Source organism: Falco punctatus (genome assembly GCF_963210335.1).
Source record: "Falco punctatus genome assembly, chromosome: 3".
NCBI classification, from domain to species: Eukaryota; Metazoa; Chordata; class Aves; order Falconiformes; family Falconidae; genus Falco; species Falco punctatus.
The window spans coordinates 104,320,310-104,334,930 of NC_137582.1; the positions used below are offsets into that span (position 1 = coordinate 104,320,310).

General features: G+C 47.1%; 1 protein-coding gene across 7 annotated transcripts in view; it reads left to right on the forward strand.

Moving 5' to 3' along the window:
- The first annotated feature begins 11,711 nt into the window (after positions 1–11,711).
- Positions 11,712–14,621, forward strand: part of SAMD11 (sterile alpha motif domain containing 11) — a 132,511-nt gene continuing 129,601 nt past the window's right edge. For 2 of the 7 annotated variants that reach the window (XM_080380034.1, XM_080380033.1), the window contains exon 1: positions 12,839–13,671. In XM_080380034.1, coding sequence (XP_080236160.1) covers positions 12,894–13,671 — 778 coding nt within the window. In that variant the 5' untranslated portion in view covers positions 12,839–12,893. Of the gene's footprint in view, positions 11,755–12,838; positions 13,672–13,992; positions 14,620–14,621 lie in introns of those variants that run through there. The other 5 variants (XM_080380037.1, XM_080380039.1, XM_080380032.1 and 2 more) reach the window with 4 other exon arrangements.

The following is a 14,621-nucleotide window of genomic DNA, read 5'->3' on the forward strand; positions in this document are numbered from 1 at the left end:
GTATTAGCCGGTTAAAAAAAAAAAAAGTGGGCACTAACAAGCATTTCTCTCTCGCAGTGAATTACACCTCTCATCCTGATTAGAACTCCTTGGACACAAGGGAATACTAGAAGCAAAGTAAATATTCTTTTGTTACTTTTTAGTAGTATATCTTCCCTGGTGTCACCTGTCTGGAGATGCACCAGGATCCCTGGAGCTCCTGAACCCCCCAGCCTCCCAATCTGTTGCCCTCATCCCCACTCCCAAGCAGTGCAAGTATGTCCCAAAAGGCATTGCCTCTGGTTAATGGTGAGAGGAGAAAAGAGACCGCTATAAACTTCCAGGATGTGTCAGGGCAACGATTGTTACGGGCAGGTTTAAAGAAACATGCATGGAGGGGCCCTTGGTACTCTGGAGGCAATGGGGACTGCACATGCAGGTGGGGAGGCCAGGGGAAAATGCTAACGAGTGAGAGGTGGTTAGCAGCAGTCAGAAGCTGCTAATTATCCCACGCTCCAGCTTGTTCTCATGAGACTGGGAAACTCTCTCTTTGATCCTCCTGCATTTCATCTTATAATTGGATGGGGGTTCCAGATGTTACTGCTGAGCATTTCAGAGAGCTGATGGAAAGATGTATCTTGAATCAAGGGGCCTTGGACAATCCCAGAGGTATTTTCAGTGCTTTGCTAAAGGAGTGCTTGGGACACCATTTACCTTCTTGTCCCTGTTGAGTTATTGCTAGGGTTTATTTGTATTGTCTCCTGAATGGCCTTTTCTTTACCATATACATCCTTAAGCTTCCACCCTTTTTTTACTCAAGTTTCCTGGAGAACAGAGCTGAATCTTTATTTCCTTCTGCTTAGAAGAGCTTTGAATTGGATTGAGTTTGTGTCTCATTGCTGCACTTCTGTATGACTATTTCAATAAATGGATTTACTGATTTAGTGGCATTTAGTGGTAGCGACTGCAGCAGCAAGTCTGAAGATGGCTCCAAGAACATCAATGGAAAGGGAATTTTGAATTTGTCATTGCAAATAGGCATGTTGAAAGCCTGATTCTGGCACCTAGACCTTTTCATGAACAGTACATCCAACCAAAGCAAAACAGCTTGAAACACAAAAATGTAGGTTTTGTAATAAGTTGCTCATTAATGGGCTACAGATCAAGGTATTAGCAGAAATCAGCTGGGGAAGATTTTCCCTGTCTATTCTAGGAGGAGACAAATCCAATCCCAAAATGCCTGGTCTCACAGAAGCTCAGATTACAGACTGTCATTGCAGGTTTCTTTGGTATTTCCAGAAGAATTTCTCCTGTGGCACAGTACTGGATGAATGGAGAATGACAGAGACTGAGAAAAAAGGTCTATTCGCTTGAAAAAAAGTTACAACAGTTATCAGTGTAGTTAAAGTACTGTAGGTGTAACAGCATGATCTCTATTATTATTCCAAATAATAATGCCTTTCCCCAGTTGAGTAACACAAATAAGATCAGAAAAGTGCCTCTTTTGGAAAAGCATCCCAAGTGGGAGTTATGCAGTATGAAATGGCTCTATAATTTTAATGGTACATTTCTTGGTGCACACAAGCCCTGCTCTTGTAACAGTCCCGGGGAATGTCACAAAAGAGGGCATTAGTGTTACTAAAGGGCCAACAGTCTTCTAGGGAAATGTTTTCCATAATCCGCTATAATGTGAAATTATACAGTGCCTAGATACCATAGTGACATAGATAGATAGATGGGATGTGCCAGCTACTCCCTGTAACAACGTCTTGAAGATCTCCTTATGGATGAAAACACCCAGTCACACACTTATCATCAAGGCTTATAGCTCCAGATGGAAGAAAAAGCTGCATTCACCCAGGCATGCACGTTCTTGTCTGTCTTACTTGGCTGTTGACCACGGGCACTGCACGGAGCCGTGTCCGCTTCCAGGACTGCTGATAAACAGGAGACTGGGACCCATCATCCCTGTGTTCTCATGAGGCAGAACAAGAGCACAGAGGGGAGAGTGTCTCTGTCCTCTGTAAAATGTTGTGTTTGCCTCCTGAGATAAAGTTTAAAATGCACAGAAGGAATCCTCAGCAAGGGGTACCAAAGGTAACATCTCTGGTGGTGCTGAGACACCCAGGGAACAGGGATGGGAACCTCTCAGCCCTGAGCCACTCCTGAGTTACAGTTGAGAAGGCAAGTGGTGGAATCTAAAACTGGTTCACTCTGCAGAGTCTGTGAACGCACTATGGGTACCGCAGTCCTTGACTTCTTGAATATGAGCTCTGCTCTGCAAAGAATATGACAGGAAGCAAATACTGAGGAATTTTCAATATGGATGGCTGGAAGTTAACCAGACACATTACTGTGCTAATCTCCATAATCAAGGGCAGGCTGTCTTGCTTCTGGAGCTGAGATTTGGGGCTGGTTTTATGCATTTCGGGGGGAATCTTTTTTTTCTTAGATGATGTGAATGTCTGAGCACTGGAGCGCAAGCTGTTTGTAATAGGTCATTCAGATCTCTTTCCCTGCTTTGTCTTGATACAGTCGTTCTAGCTGCTGAAGCCATTTTGGAGCTTTCATGCAGCAGTGGCTGCCATCAGCTCAAGGTGAAGATAAAACTGCACTGCTGAACAGGTCTAAAACGTGCAAAAAGGTGTGGGGCATGCACAAAACTGTATCTTAGTTTGAATGATGTGCTTGCTTGCTTATTTTCCTGCCACCACAATAAGCAGGACGGGGCCTGTGCCTGTGCTTGATGAGACTCCTCCAAAGAAACCCCCTTGGTGATTCAGTAGGTTTAGTTTAAACCCCTTTTTCTCTCAGTAGAATTAAGGATCTGGACAGATGTCAGCCATTTCAGAAAGGACTCTGAGTTGCTGTCCCATAATTGGCCTTATGACTTCTGGTATCTAGAACCTCCTCCTGTTGTACCACACCAGATGTCCCGACAGCAACAGCATAGGGTGTTTCTTCTGTGAGGATGGAAGCAAATGGTAGGGGCGTATGCAGACTGTGAGCATTAGCCATGGGGACCAGGAAACTAAGGGAGTGAAGGGAGGAGAAAGAATGGAGGCTCAGCCCAGAATAATGTGGATATAACATCCCTAACCAAACCCGTTTACCTGGATTTGCACTGTGTCCTGGACTTCTCAAGGTTGACGCTAATAGGGTCACGTTCATGTTACAGAGAGAAATGAATGGCCTGGTTTGCATTACTGTATTTCATGAAGCAAACTACAAATTTGATCAGAATGAGGTATAAAATTGCACAGATGTATATAGCCTCTGTGTGTGTATGTTAATGTGCACGTGTGTACAAACACACAGATTACTTCCAAGAAGCACAACGTATTTGTGGTAGTCTGAAGGTTAATCCAGATTGGGAATTGATTTCCATATCCATTCAGTGAGAACCAATACAGTCTTTGTAGTTACAACAAAACCCCCAAATATATTAGAACAATGAGCATTCCTCCAGTCAAATACAGCAAATTTCCTGATGAGTTATGCTAGGTCTACTCTCTCAGGTATTAGTAGGAGAGAGAGGGAGAATCTTGCACTCAAAAACTTAAAAGATCCATAAAGATTTTCTTTTTTTTTGCAAGTAATAATTCTTTGGAAATTAAGGCTAATTAAAAGCAATACCATCCCAATAAATGCATTCACTTACTTTGTCAAGACAATTTTATATTTGTTTCCTATGATGTTACCATGTGCATCCTAATCAGTGTTTTGCTGTAATTGTGATTAGAGACCATACCTCAGAGGCAGACTCCTTAAAAACTGAATGAAAGTAACAAGTGGGGGGTGGTAATAGAATTTAGTGTCTTCTGCATATTTACAATGGATTAGGCTTTTTTATTTGAGGGTCAGTGCAGCCTTAACCTATATGCAGTGGTTTATGGCTAATGCCAGCATTGCTTCTGGGTGCAAAGCACACATGAGAAATTTCTGCATGCTTGATGTACTTAAAAGGGAAGACAGGAACTTAAGAAGATCTCTTTCCTGCACTACTCGTTTTCCATAATTGGCCCCAACTTCCTCCTAAGTCTTTTCCAGGTAGTGAAAAATGAAATGTGTGTTGGAACCCAGCTTTTTGCCCCTTCAGCTGTTGGCACATCTGTTCATCTGCTGAGGATGAGATGCACGTTACCATATGGCTGAAATGTTAGCGACTGAATTTCTGATGACTGCTTCTATAAAGCCAAACTAATATTTCAGCAGCATGTCTCTTACCAGTTGATATGCGCAGAACCTCAGGTTTGATATTTTAGCTCTTCCTGTCTTTTTCAGGGCACAAAACAAGGAAAAATTTGCATTCTTGTTTACCCAGAATCTATTTTCTGAGTGCACATGCCCGTGCATCTCTGTGTGTCTGTGTCTAACAATGGATGGCCCTCGGTGCCAGGCTGTCACTACTACTGTGTGTGTCAATTGCTACAGGACTGTAGCTGTTCCCATCATTTTATCTGCAGCTATGGCTAACTCTGTGCTATAGACAACAGATGAAAGGAATAGTTTTTGTAAACAGCACAATGTTCAAAATGCCTTTTTATCCTTTTCTTTTGGTGCAAAACTTTAATGTTTCTGACCATGTACAGAGTAGTTTTCTAAGTGTGTGCTGACAATGTGTTTATTTGCATGTGTGCTTTTTGAGTGTGAAGAGTGAGTGAAAATGCTTTGTGCCATGTCTGGATGCAGATTAGTTTTGGCTAAGAAAAGGAAGATGTATGACAAACAAAATCTTTTTCTCCTGCTGTGAACAAAGTAGTTATTTGTAAGTATTTTCCAAAGAGTTTAGATGAACAATTTTAGGCATCAGGCATGTAAATTATGAGCAAACTGCATGCTCTGACATTTCTGCATTTGCTGCTTGTGGTGCATTATGGCTCATAATTACTTGGTTTTGCTCAAGTATTGAACCTGAGAGAAACAGAGCTATAGAAATCTATACTATGAGATGGAAATGAATGAGGAGTGTGAGCACCTGAAGAGCAGTACTTCCCCACTCTGCTTTACAGAGATGTTTTCTCTCTGTTTCATGAGTGAAGAACCTGAGTTTGGAGTCACTAGGTGAACTGCTGCAGTCACACAGCGGCACAAAATAGGCAGAAATAGAAAAGGGAATGCCTGACTCCACATGTAGAAAAGTTCAGGTTTGGAAGTCTGACAAACAAATAAAACTTGGTGCTAACTAGTTGCAGCAGGCAGCTTCCCTTGTCCACAAGCATGCTGCGTTTGCTATGAAGCAATGCAAAGGACAGAGCAGAAAAGTTGCTCATCTTCCAAGGAACTCAAATCCCCATGAGAAGATTCAAATGTGTAAATGCCTGTTTACATATTTTTTGAAATTCCCTTTATTTAGTTTTTGTTATTCTTTTCTTAATCTAATCTAAGTTTTTGTTTGATTTAAGCACTCTGTTGCAGTGTAGTCATGGCAACAAGTTTACTTCATTGAGTCTCTTTCTAGGAATGTAAGATTTAAAAGAAAAGAAAAACAAACTCAGACAAGACAAGCCTTCATGTGGTCCTGACCCAGCATTTATTCATAGTCGTGGAGGAGGTTCGAGTGAGGAGTGAGTGCAAAGTTGTTTATGTGCATTTGTCTCCTTGAGTTCACTGGAGACTCTGCTTGTGCCTGTGACTGTTTGTAGGTATGTCTTTGAGTATGTTGTGTTCAAATACAACGTACATGGTAGAAAAGACCATGTAAGAGTTCTGGTCACAGTGGCGCTGAAGTTACAGTTGCCTGCCTGTACCGGCGTTGATCTAGGTAAGTCTGAAACAATTGCAGAGAAAGCACAGCAGCACAAACTTCAGTGAGAATTCCCTACACAAACGTAGGTCCATGTTGATGGAGCTGCTATGTGATGTCTTCTCAGAGTACCAGTGTTAATTCAGGAACATTTAACTATGGCAGACGGGCACTTGCTGCAGTCCTATCTGAAACTGCAGTATAGACACAGCTCTGACTAGGGCCTATCTGTACATAGTTTCACATTGCTGTAACAGTAATTGTTCAGAAACATTCCTAGTGGCATTTGCACAGCTCTCTCGTGGGGTGCAGTTGTACTAGTGGAGAGGTGATGTATGCTAATCCCACCGTTAGTAGGGCAGTGACTACACTACATCAATTTCTAGAAGAGGAGAATAAGAACAATACAAAACCTGTCTGCAGAGATGCCCAATGACCAATTTAAAGACTTTTTAACGTGTTAGCTCTAATTAATGTGTTTGACAGCTGTAAGCCAGCTCAGGTGGTGTGTACTTTAGCACCCCCTAAATTGGTCAAGGCAGGTTCTACCTAGTGTTTAATTTGATCTTTCTAGCATGTATTAAAAGCAGTCACACCTTGATTGCACTAGACTCTTCTGAAACACTACTTCCAAAGGATTAGCTAACAAGGTTCATCTGCCTATCCTAAAAAAAGTGCTGTTTGTCCATGTTTGTATATGCATGTGAATTAAGGGAGAGACCCATGGCTTATTTGTCTGTGGCACTGTTTGATGTTGGGATGGCACACCTAATGTTATCGTCTTTTCAATGGTCACGATTTTTTTATTTTTTTAACCCAGCAATAGATTCCAACCGTACCCAGATTCTTGGATAGCCAGTTTTTCAGTGTGTCTTTTTGTTACTATGATTGTAGGAGGGAAGGCAGGCGGGAAGTTAGGGAAGTGGAGTAGCACAGAGTGATACACAAGTGTTGGGACACAGCCAAGCTTTAGATTAATACGTGACCGTCATTTCACCATCTTTTGATACAGTGAGTTTTTCTGAGCAGTGGCGCAGAGTGGAGTAGCACAAACAAAGGCTTTAGGGGAAAGAGAGAATCTGGTGGAGGCTTTCTTCTGCATTACATCTCTGATATCTCAAGTCTTTCACAACAGTTATGAATTAGCAATAAATAACCTCTGAGGACAGAGGAATAGAGAAGGGAGAAAGATGCATTTTTAATTGCAGTATGCACAAAGAAGTATAGTAAATGCAGAGAAGTACAGGGAAGCTGTCCAGAAACTGGGACTGCAAAGGTGGCAGCTCTTGCCTTAGAATGGTCAGAGAGCATGGTTATTATAACAGCAGCTTTGATACGTAAAGCCTTATTCCATTAGTGATTTCTGTAAATGTTTTTTTTTACATCATGGAGACATCACTTGAGTGTAGCTAAACTTGTTGTTTTCCAAAACCTTTGCAGAGAAGGGCAATCTCTTGCTATATTATGGAGGACTAGAACACTGAAGTGTCAAATCAGTAAAAATTTGCTGTTGGTTTTAATGGAAATAGGATTCTGCCCTTTTAATTTAAACTTCTTGTAGAGATCTCAAGGTTGATTCTGATCTACAGAACCCCAAGATAGCTGAACTTCAACCAGTAAGGAAGAGAGGCGCATCAGTCCTCCTATCATCTCATAGGTTTTCCAGTGTCACGTCCTCTGACAACACATCACAAAGCAAAATGGTCAGTTGGTGCACAGCCAGCCTCCCAGGGCAGTTGCAGGGTGATTCTTGCTGTGCAGTATGTGCAGCAGCGTACAAAGGTCTCTGAGCTGTAGGCCAGGTGACTGTTTACAGTGTAACCACTATACCAAGTCAGAGAGAACAGAAAATGTGTTCCCTGCATGGGAAGTTATTCATTATTTAGAAGAATGGAGCAGCTAGTTTAGAATTAATCCTTGCCTCCCAGATAAAACTTCCTTCACTTCTCCCCGACATTTAATTCCTCTAGGGTTAGAGTACTGATCTACTTAGACTGGTCACATAGCTATACAGGGCATTTGTAGGGAAGGTGATTTGGAGGAGACATTTTGTGAAAATAGTTTGAGGAGAGAGTTCCTTAAAGCACCATTGACTGGCCCAGGCTGTCCTCTGGGAAGCTGACAAAATGCCTGGGTTAGATAGGGATGTATGCAATTCACAGCTCCGGTTTGTTGCGTAAGCTTGTACTACCCTGACACTACTTTCAAGAAAGAAAAAACTCTCCAAGTTCCATTTTTCACTCCAATAAATTGGTTCAAAAAAGCGGTGTTCTGTATCAGTGGGATTAAAAAGGGTACAGCTCAGTAGTTCCCAAGAAAGCATTTTTTCAGAGGCAAAGCCTTTTCCAGTGTCTTCCTTCCCAACCCTCCTCCCCCGAATACCAACCTGTGCCCTCCCTGCTCTTGCTCTTGCTGCTGGACTGTCAAAGTATCTCTCATAATGAAGAAGTCTGGCCTGAGGCTACTATTACCTCCAAAACTGATCCCTCTGAGCATGACTCTGGCAGTATGGCTGGCTGTTCACATGCAGTGAGCATAGAGCTGGGCTACACCTGGCAAGGAATGAAAGACAAAATGCAGTGAATCCTGGCTGTTAGACAGCCTTGATGTCCTCTGAGACTGTGAAAGAGACTGAGGAAGGTGTGAATCTACCTGGCTCAGGAGGTGGTGGTGTGGCTCTCTGGTCTCCTTCTCTGTCTTTTGGTAGGCTCGATGATTTGGGAGGGACAGAGCTGTTGCTTTCCATCATTGATGTGATACTGTCAGGGCAATTATGTGGTAAGATGGGGAAGTGGGGAAAGGAGCTGTTAGCTTGAAGTCTTAAAGGTTAACCACCCCGTCTTCTTTGGGGGAAACAACATGATTCAGTTGGATACTACACCAATTGTTGAAAGTCCTGCTTTATTGTCTAAGCTCTTCTGGTGTACAGGACAGAACTTTGCCAGCACAGTTTTGGACTGTGAGACTACATACCTGCTATAATAAGGTCAAGCAAGACCAGTGCTATAGATGCTGCTGTGCTGACAGAATGCTGTTATCTGTTCATTTAGCTTAGCTTAGGCAGAGGCTAAGTGGTGCCAGGGACGGCACGTATAGCATCTGTGCTGGAATCCTGCAAAGACAGATGTTCTGGATTAGTTTCTAAACTCAGGCTGGTCATTTTACATGTACCTGGGCATCTCTCTCCCCCCAGCCTCAACCTGTCTTTCCTGTAAAGGGGCAGGGCCTGCATCTGCAATGAATTTTAAAAACACAAAGGACCTTTCATCTCAGTTAGAAACTCAGAAGTTTACTGTCACACATGTAAATAACAAATTACATTTAGGAAGCTTCCCCTCCTTTTACAGGTAGAATAAGGGAGACATATCCAGGACAAGTAGTAACTTATCCTTGAAAGTGGTGTTAGAAAGAGAAAAATCATTATCTCTTAACTTTCAGACCTGTACTTGGAGCACCATCTCTTCTTGTAAAATGCTTTACAGCACAGCTAGCTCTTTGCACTTGTTAACACATTTGACCTGAGAGAAATAAAAGATCTAGCTTTTGTTTCAATCCAACATGATGTATTCCAGAGGTGGAGAATTAAATGTTGGAAAATGATCACTATGTACTATGTTTACTGTAGTAGTGCCTCTGTGAGCAAGTTAAGAATCATGCTTTCCCTTTGCTAGGTGCCATTGAAGCACACAACAAAAAGACACGGTGATTTGTGCCCCCTGACTTAAAAACATGTCCCAATCCCTCAGTGTGGAATTTGCAAAGCATACCTGGTTCTTTCTCTAACCACATGTCCATGGACTTGCTTGGATCTCTCTGATCTGGTCTCCAGTGGTGAATCTGTTTACACTAATCCTGAAAGCTCTACTGTTAAGAGACTGGAGCTGAACAACATCAGACTCCTGCTGTTGGACTCCGGCATCCAGGCAGAGCCCTTGTTCTTTATATTACAGTGGAGAGGAGCAGGGAAGACTTGTTAATAACTTTTAGTGCTTGTAAGAGACTGATAGAATCAGCCTGCCTCTGTGCCTCTTAAATCCCCCTAAACTTCACTGAGCTCTGCCAGAACACCTTAGGTCTGAGTGAGAAACCCTGCCTGATCCAAGCCATGCACCTTGTATGAAGCCACCAAAACGAGGCCTCGCTCTTCCACTGCTGGACCTCTACACAGCTTGGCCAGTGTACCTATGTCACGACTGGCATCAGGTGCCTGGTTTTTTCCAGGAATAAAACACAGCCAAGTAGGTGCTGCCCTTCTAGAATGAAGACTCAGCATACTCAGTTACTTATGACTAGGTCCAGATTTGAACCCAATTTCTCTAGAGGTAAAAAGCAACTGAGCTGACATGCAGTAGGAAAACCCCATGGCAAGTCACCTTTTCCTTTAAAATAAAAGGTAAACAGAAGTTCTCTGGATTAGGAAAGGTTTCATTACAGCTCTTTAATACAGGCAGACTGGATGGTAATGCAAAGTGCTGTTAGGTTTGAGTGTGCATCCAAACCACAGAGATCTGAGAAGTCTCGAAGTACGTACCATGGAAGGATTTGTTCCTGGAGGATGAAGGCCACTCTTGTTCTGCTCTCCTGTGACCCCTCCTGGAGGAAGCATGGAGACTTTTCTTTGGAGAAGGCTGCGGCCAAGGTTTCTCTGCATTTGGAGATGAAGTTGCCATTAGGAAAAGAGGTGGAAGAAGAGTAGTAACCCTTGTGGCTGTAAAAATGAAAGAAGGCTTGAGAAAAAAATACCCACTGCCTTGTAAAATGTGAAAAGAAATCAGTCCCATGAAGCCAAGTTACAAAGAAGGTGGAGTCAAAGGAGGTCTGAAGTAGTTGTCAAGCCTTTGCAGAGAGCTCTGTGTAGTTCTAGGTGTGCCGGGCATGGTTTTCTGGGAGCGTAAGAGCAAGCAGTTCTTCTCACTGTCTGGCCTTCTCACCTGACCTCCATCCAGAAGCCACTTACACCCTCTCACAGAGAATGCCTTGTGTCTCCTGGAGCTGCTTCCAAGCATTTTCCTTGGTTCATTAGGTGATAATAGAAAGTGATTTCCCCCGTCATCTTGAGCAATCAGAAGCATTAAGAGTAAGAGCCTAAGCCTGAAAGGCTAAATGAGAGGGTTTGATGGGTATGTACATCTGCCTTCTTCATTAGAGCAAGAAGCAAGGATGCCTCCCAGAGCTGGCATTTCTTGAGAATAAATAGGCAAGAAACAAGGATCATGGTCAAGTAGTGTCAAGAGAAAACTGAGGTTTGGGGCTTGGATTCTATTCCCATATCTGCTGAACCCCAGAGAGGCAGTTTCCTCCACCTTGACTGGTATAGAAGTTCCCCTAAGTGGTCCATTAGTGGAGTTTTTGTAGAGAGGGGTACTTAGCACTGAGAGCTTGGGGGGGAGGGGGTGGTGGCAGAAAATAACACCTGTGAGATCTCAGGAAAATCACTGGATGCACAGATGTGAACTCATCACCTGTATTAGCCTGTATTCACTCATAGTGGGACTCAGTACTGCATAACCCCGGTGTGAGTACAGCGTTCATGTTCTCCATCTCAAGCCTCTTTACGCTTCAGCTTCTCCACTGGTAAAACGAAGCTAAAAGCAGCTTCCTCAAAAAGGTGTGAGGAGGAGGTGGTCTGTGTCTGGAGGGTCTCCTTGTCTGTGAATGCTCTGAGATCATCTGAGAGATGGTGCTGAAGTGCCAGGGGCTGTTATTGCTCAGAAAGTACCCTGCTAACTATGTCAATGGCTGATTGTCACACCAGCAAGTCCATGTCGGGCTGGCTGGAAGGCAAGTTCAACTTTCGACAAGCTCCCCTTGTAAGAGAGCAAGTAATGAGACACACCTTGGGACAAAGAACTTCATGGTGGTGTTCTGGGAACTCTTAAGACAGAACCCATACAGAACTCTTGCTGTTCTTCCACCTTGTAAGACTTGTGGGGCATATTCCTTGTACTGTGTTTAAGGAGATAATTTATTTTTCTTTCCCTTCTAGGTGGGATTCTTTCTGCGTAGTCGATCCTACTTACTATCCAAAGGTAGGGGACTCGTCTTGTTGATGTGACAAATCTCTGTAACAACTGTGCAACTTAATTTTGGGTCCGTGTTGTCCTCTCGGGGCAGTTTCACATGGACCTTGTGCCATGCCTGCCACAGCTCGCAATGGAAAACAAATTTCTACCCGTGTCTCCTGACCCTTGCTACATCACCACATGGGAAACGAGAAGGCTCTGCCCGCCTTCTCGAGGTATGGTGACAAGAGCAGCCTGCCCAGGAGAGCAAGCGGCCGGCCTTCCCGCACGGGTGCACACCCCCCGCTGGGTGCCCGTGCCCCCCCGCCGCCGCCGCCGCCCGCCGAAGTCGGGGCCCCCGGGCCGCCCCGCCGGGCTGGCGGCTGCTGGTGCGGGCCGCGCCGTCCGTCGCTCACCCCCCGCCCGCCGCCGGCGCGGCGCTTGCAAGCGCCTCTGCTGTTTAAATGGGCCAAGTTGGAGAAGCGGCGGCGGAGGGAAATCTTGTTTGGTCAGAGTCTCTGAACTATACTGTGACTTCTGCGCACAGATCAATATATGTCCGTCCCAGCGCGGAGGGGAGCCCGGGCCTGTAGCCCCACACGGCGGAGCATTTATGGTCTGGGGGCAGAGCGCCCGCCGTGCCGTGGCGCGAGCTCGCGGGGATATAAACGTGGATGTCTGTCTGTGCACACGCACACACATGTAGATGTGTGTAATGCAATAACATGCTTTTTAAAATTTTGTGCAGGAGTGGAAATTAAACGCCAACTCGCAGTGATCGTAAAGGCTTCGGTGGGAGCGGGGCGAGGCCGCACTGTGCAGGTGGCGGTGGGCGGCCCCCGGGAAACTTCCCCGCGCCCGGGCGGCTGGAGCCCGGCGGACAGAGCCGGGGGCACCGACCGCCCGGCGGCGGCGGGAGGGGAGGAGCGCGGCATAGCGGCGGGGGCGCAGCATTTAATTGTAATTATTGCATATAAATAAATAAACCAGGTGTCAGTTTAAAGGAAGGAGGGGGGCAGGGTGAAAGGGGGCTGGGTGGGCGGCGGCGAACCCTCCAGCCTGGTGAGAAGGTGGGTCGATCTAGGGGAATCAATAAGCTGCTTTTTTTTTTTTTTTTTTTTTTTTTTAACCAAAATAATGTCTACGGCAGCGGAGACCTCTCCGAGATGTCAGGTATTAGTCCAGAGGGGCAGATCTGCGAGCCACACAGCAGCTCCCGGGTCTACGGTACATTAGCCTCTCCGTGGGAGAGGGATCCCAGACAGCTCTGCTGGGGAGCCAGCCCAGGAGATTTGTTAGCGGGCTGCTCCGGGGGATACCAGCCACCTCCGGCACCCGAGCGCCAAAGGTGCTTGTGTTGCTGCTGCTGCTGCTGCTGGCGCGTTTCATCCAAACTCCAGCCAGAGCGGGGGCAAGTTGAACCGGAGACATTAGAGCCACTGTGGTTTGGAGAGACGAGGGCGCACGGGGAGCGCAGCAGCACCATGCCTGCTATCAAGAAGGAGCGACTTGACAGGGAAGAGATGGCCCTGGCAGCTTTTAACCAGCCCATGGAAACCTTACCTGACTATCTCGCCCCTCTGGCTGCCGCTGCCATTCCGGTGGTAACCCCGCACCCGCCGGCTTACGACCAGATCTTCGCCCACCGCACGTACCTGGGCTTCCACGAGACCCACCACCCCCACCCCCCCCACCTCCCCGAGGACCTGATGCTGGAGAGGTTTTCCTCCATCCCGGATTTCCAGCCCTTCTTTGACAACGGAGAGCCTTGCATCGAGGTGGAGTGCGGGGAGAACAAGGCGCTGCTCTACATCAGTAAGTTGTGCCAGGGGAGCAAAGGACCCTCTATCCGGTACCGGGGAGAGTGGCTCACCCCCAACGAGTTCCAGTTTGTCAGCGGCAGGGAGACGGCCAAGGACTGGAAGCGCAGCATCAGGCACAAAGGTAAAGGCGCCGCTCGGCGTGTGCCGGGGTCCCCGCGCGGCTCCGCTCCCCCGAGCACCCTGCCTCCCGCTCCCGTGCTCTGGCCGCGGGCCCGGGGGGGCTTGCTGCCTGCGGGCGCTCGCACGGGGGGGGGGAGCCCGGGACCTGGTCTCCTGTGGCCGTGCCCCCCTCCCCCGCGCACACGGGTCCCTCTCTACCCGTTCCCCTCACCGAGCGCCCCGGTACCGGGCTCTCCGGAGGGCGGCGAAGTTTTCCGAGCGATTTGGGAACAGTTTTTTTGGTGTGTGTTTTTTTTTGTGTGTGTGTGGTTTTTTTTTTGGGGGGGGGGGGGGCGGGGGGACGACGTCTCGTGTCTTTTGGAGATAAGTTTCGTTTGGCGCAGGCAGCGGTTTGGCCAGCGGACAAATGCCGGTGTGGGGGCGGCGGGGCGCGGAAGCCGGCCGCCCGTGCGTGCCGGCGGCGGCGGGGGAACGGCGGCCCCGCCGCGCCGAGCGAGCCCAGGCACCGGCGGGGCGGCAGGCGGGGCGGAGGGGGTGTTCCCCTCGCAGCTGGGTGGTGCGGGACCTCCGCGGCGCTGGCGGCTGCTGACGGGAGCCTGCCCTGCCTCCCTCCCCTCCCCTCCCGCCCGCGGTGCAGCCCGAGCCAGCGCCGCAGTCCCGGCGCCGGGGCCGCTGGTGCGGGCGGCAGGTGGAGAGCGGGGCCGGGGCGGGGGGGGGGAGCGGGAGAGGAGAATCAGTGCGACACGTAATTAGCTGAGAGCTGGCGGTGTCAGCCCAGGGGTCTGAGGAGTTATTAGGAGGTGACTGACACCTCGCCTTGTTTATTGATCGCCAGAGAAAAGGGGAATAACTTCGGGGGCTGCGCTAATTGTCATTACTCCACTCATCTCTTCTGTTTCTTTTATTACTGGGCTCCTGGCTGCCATCAGGAAATCTCAATTCCTTTGGGGT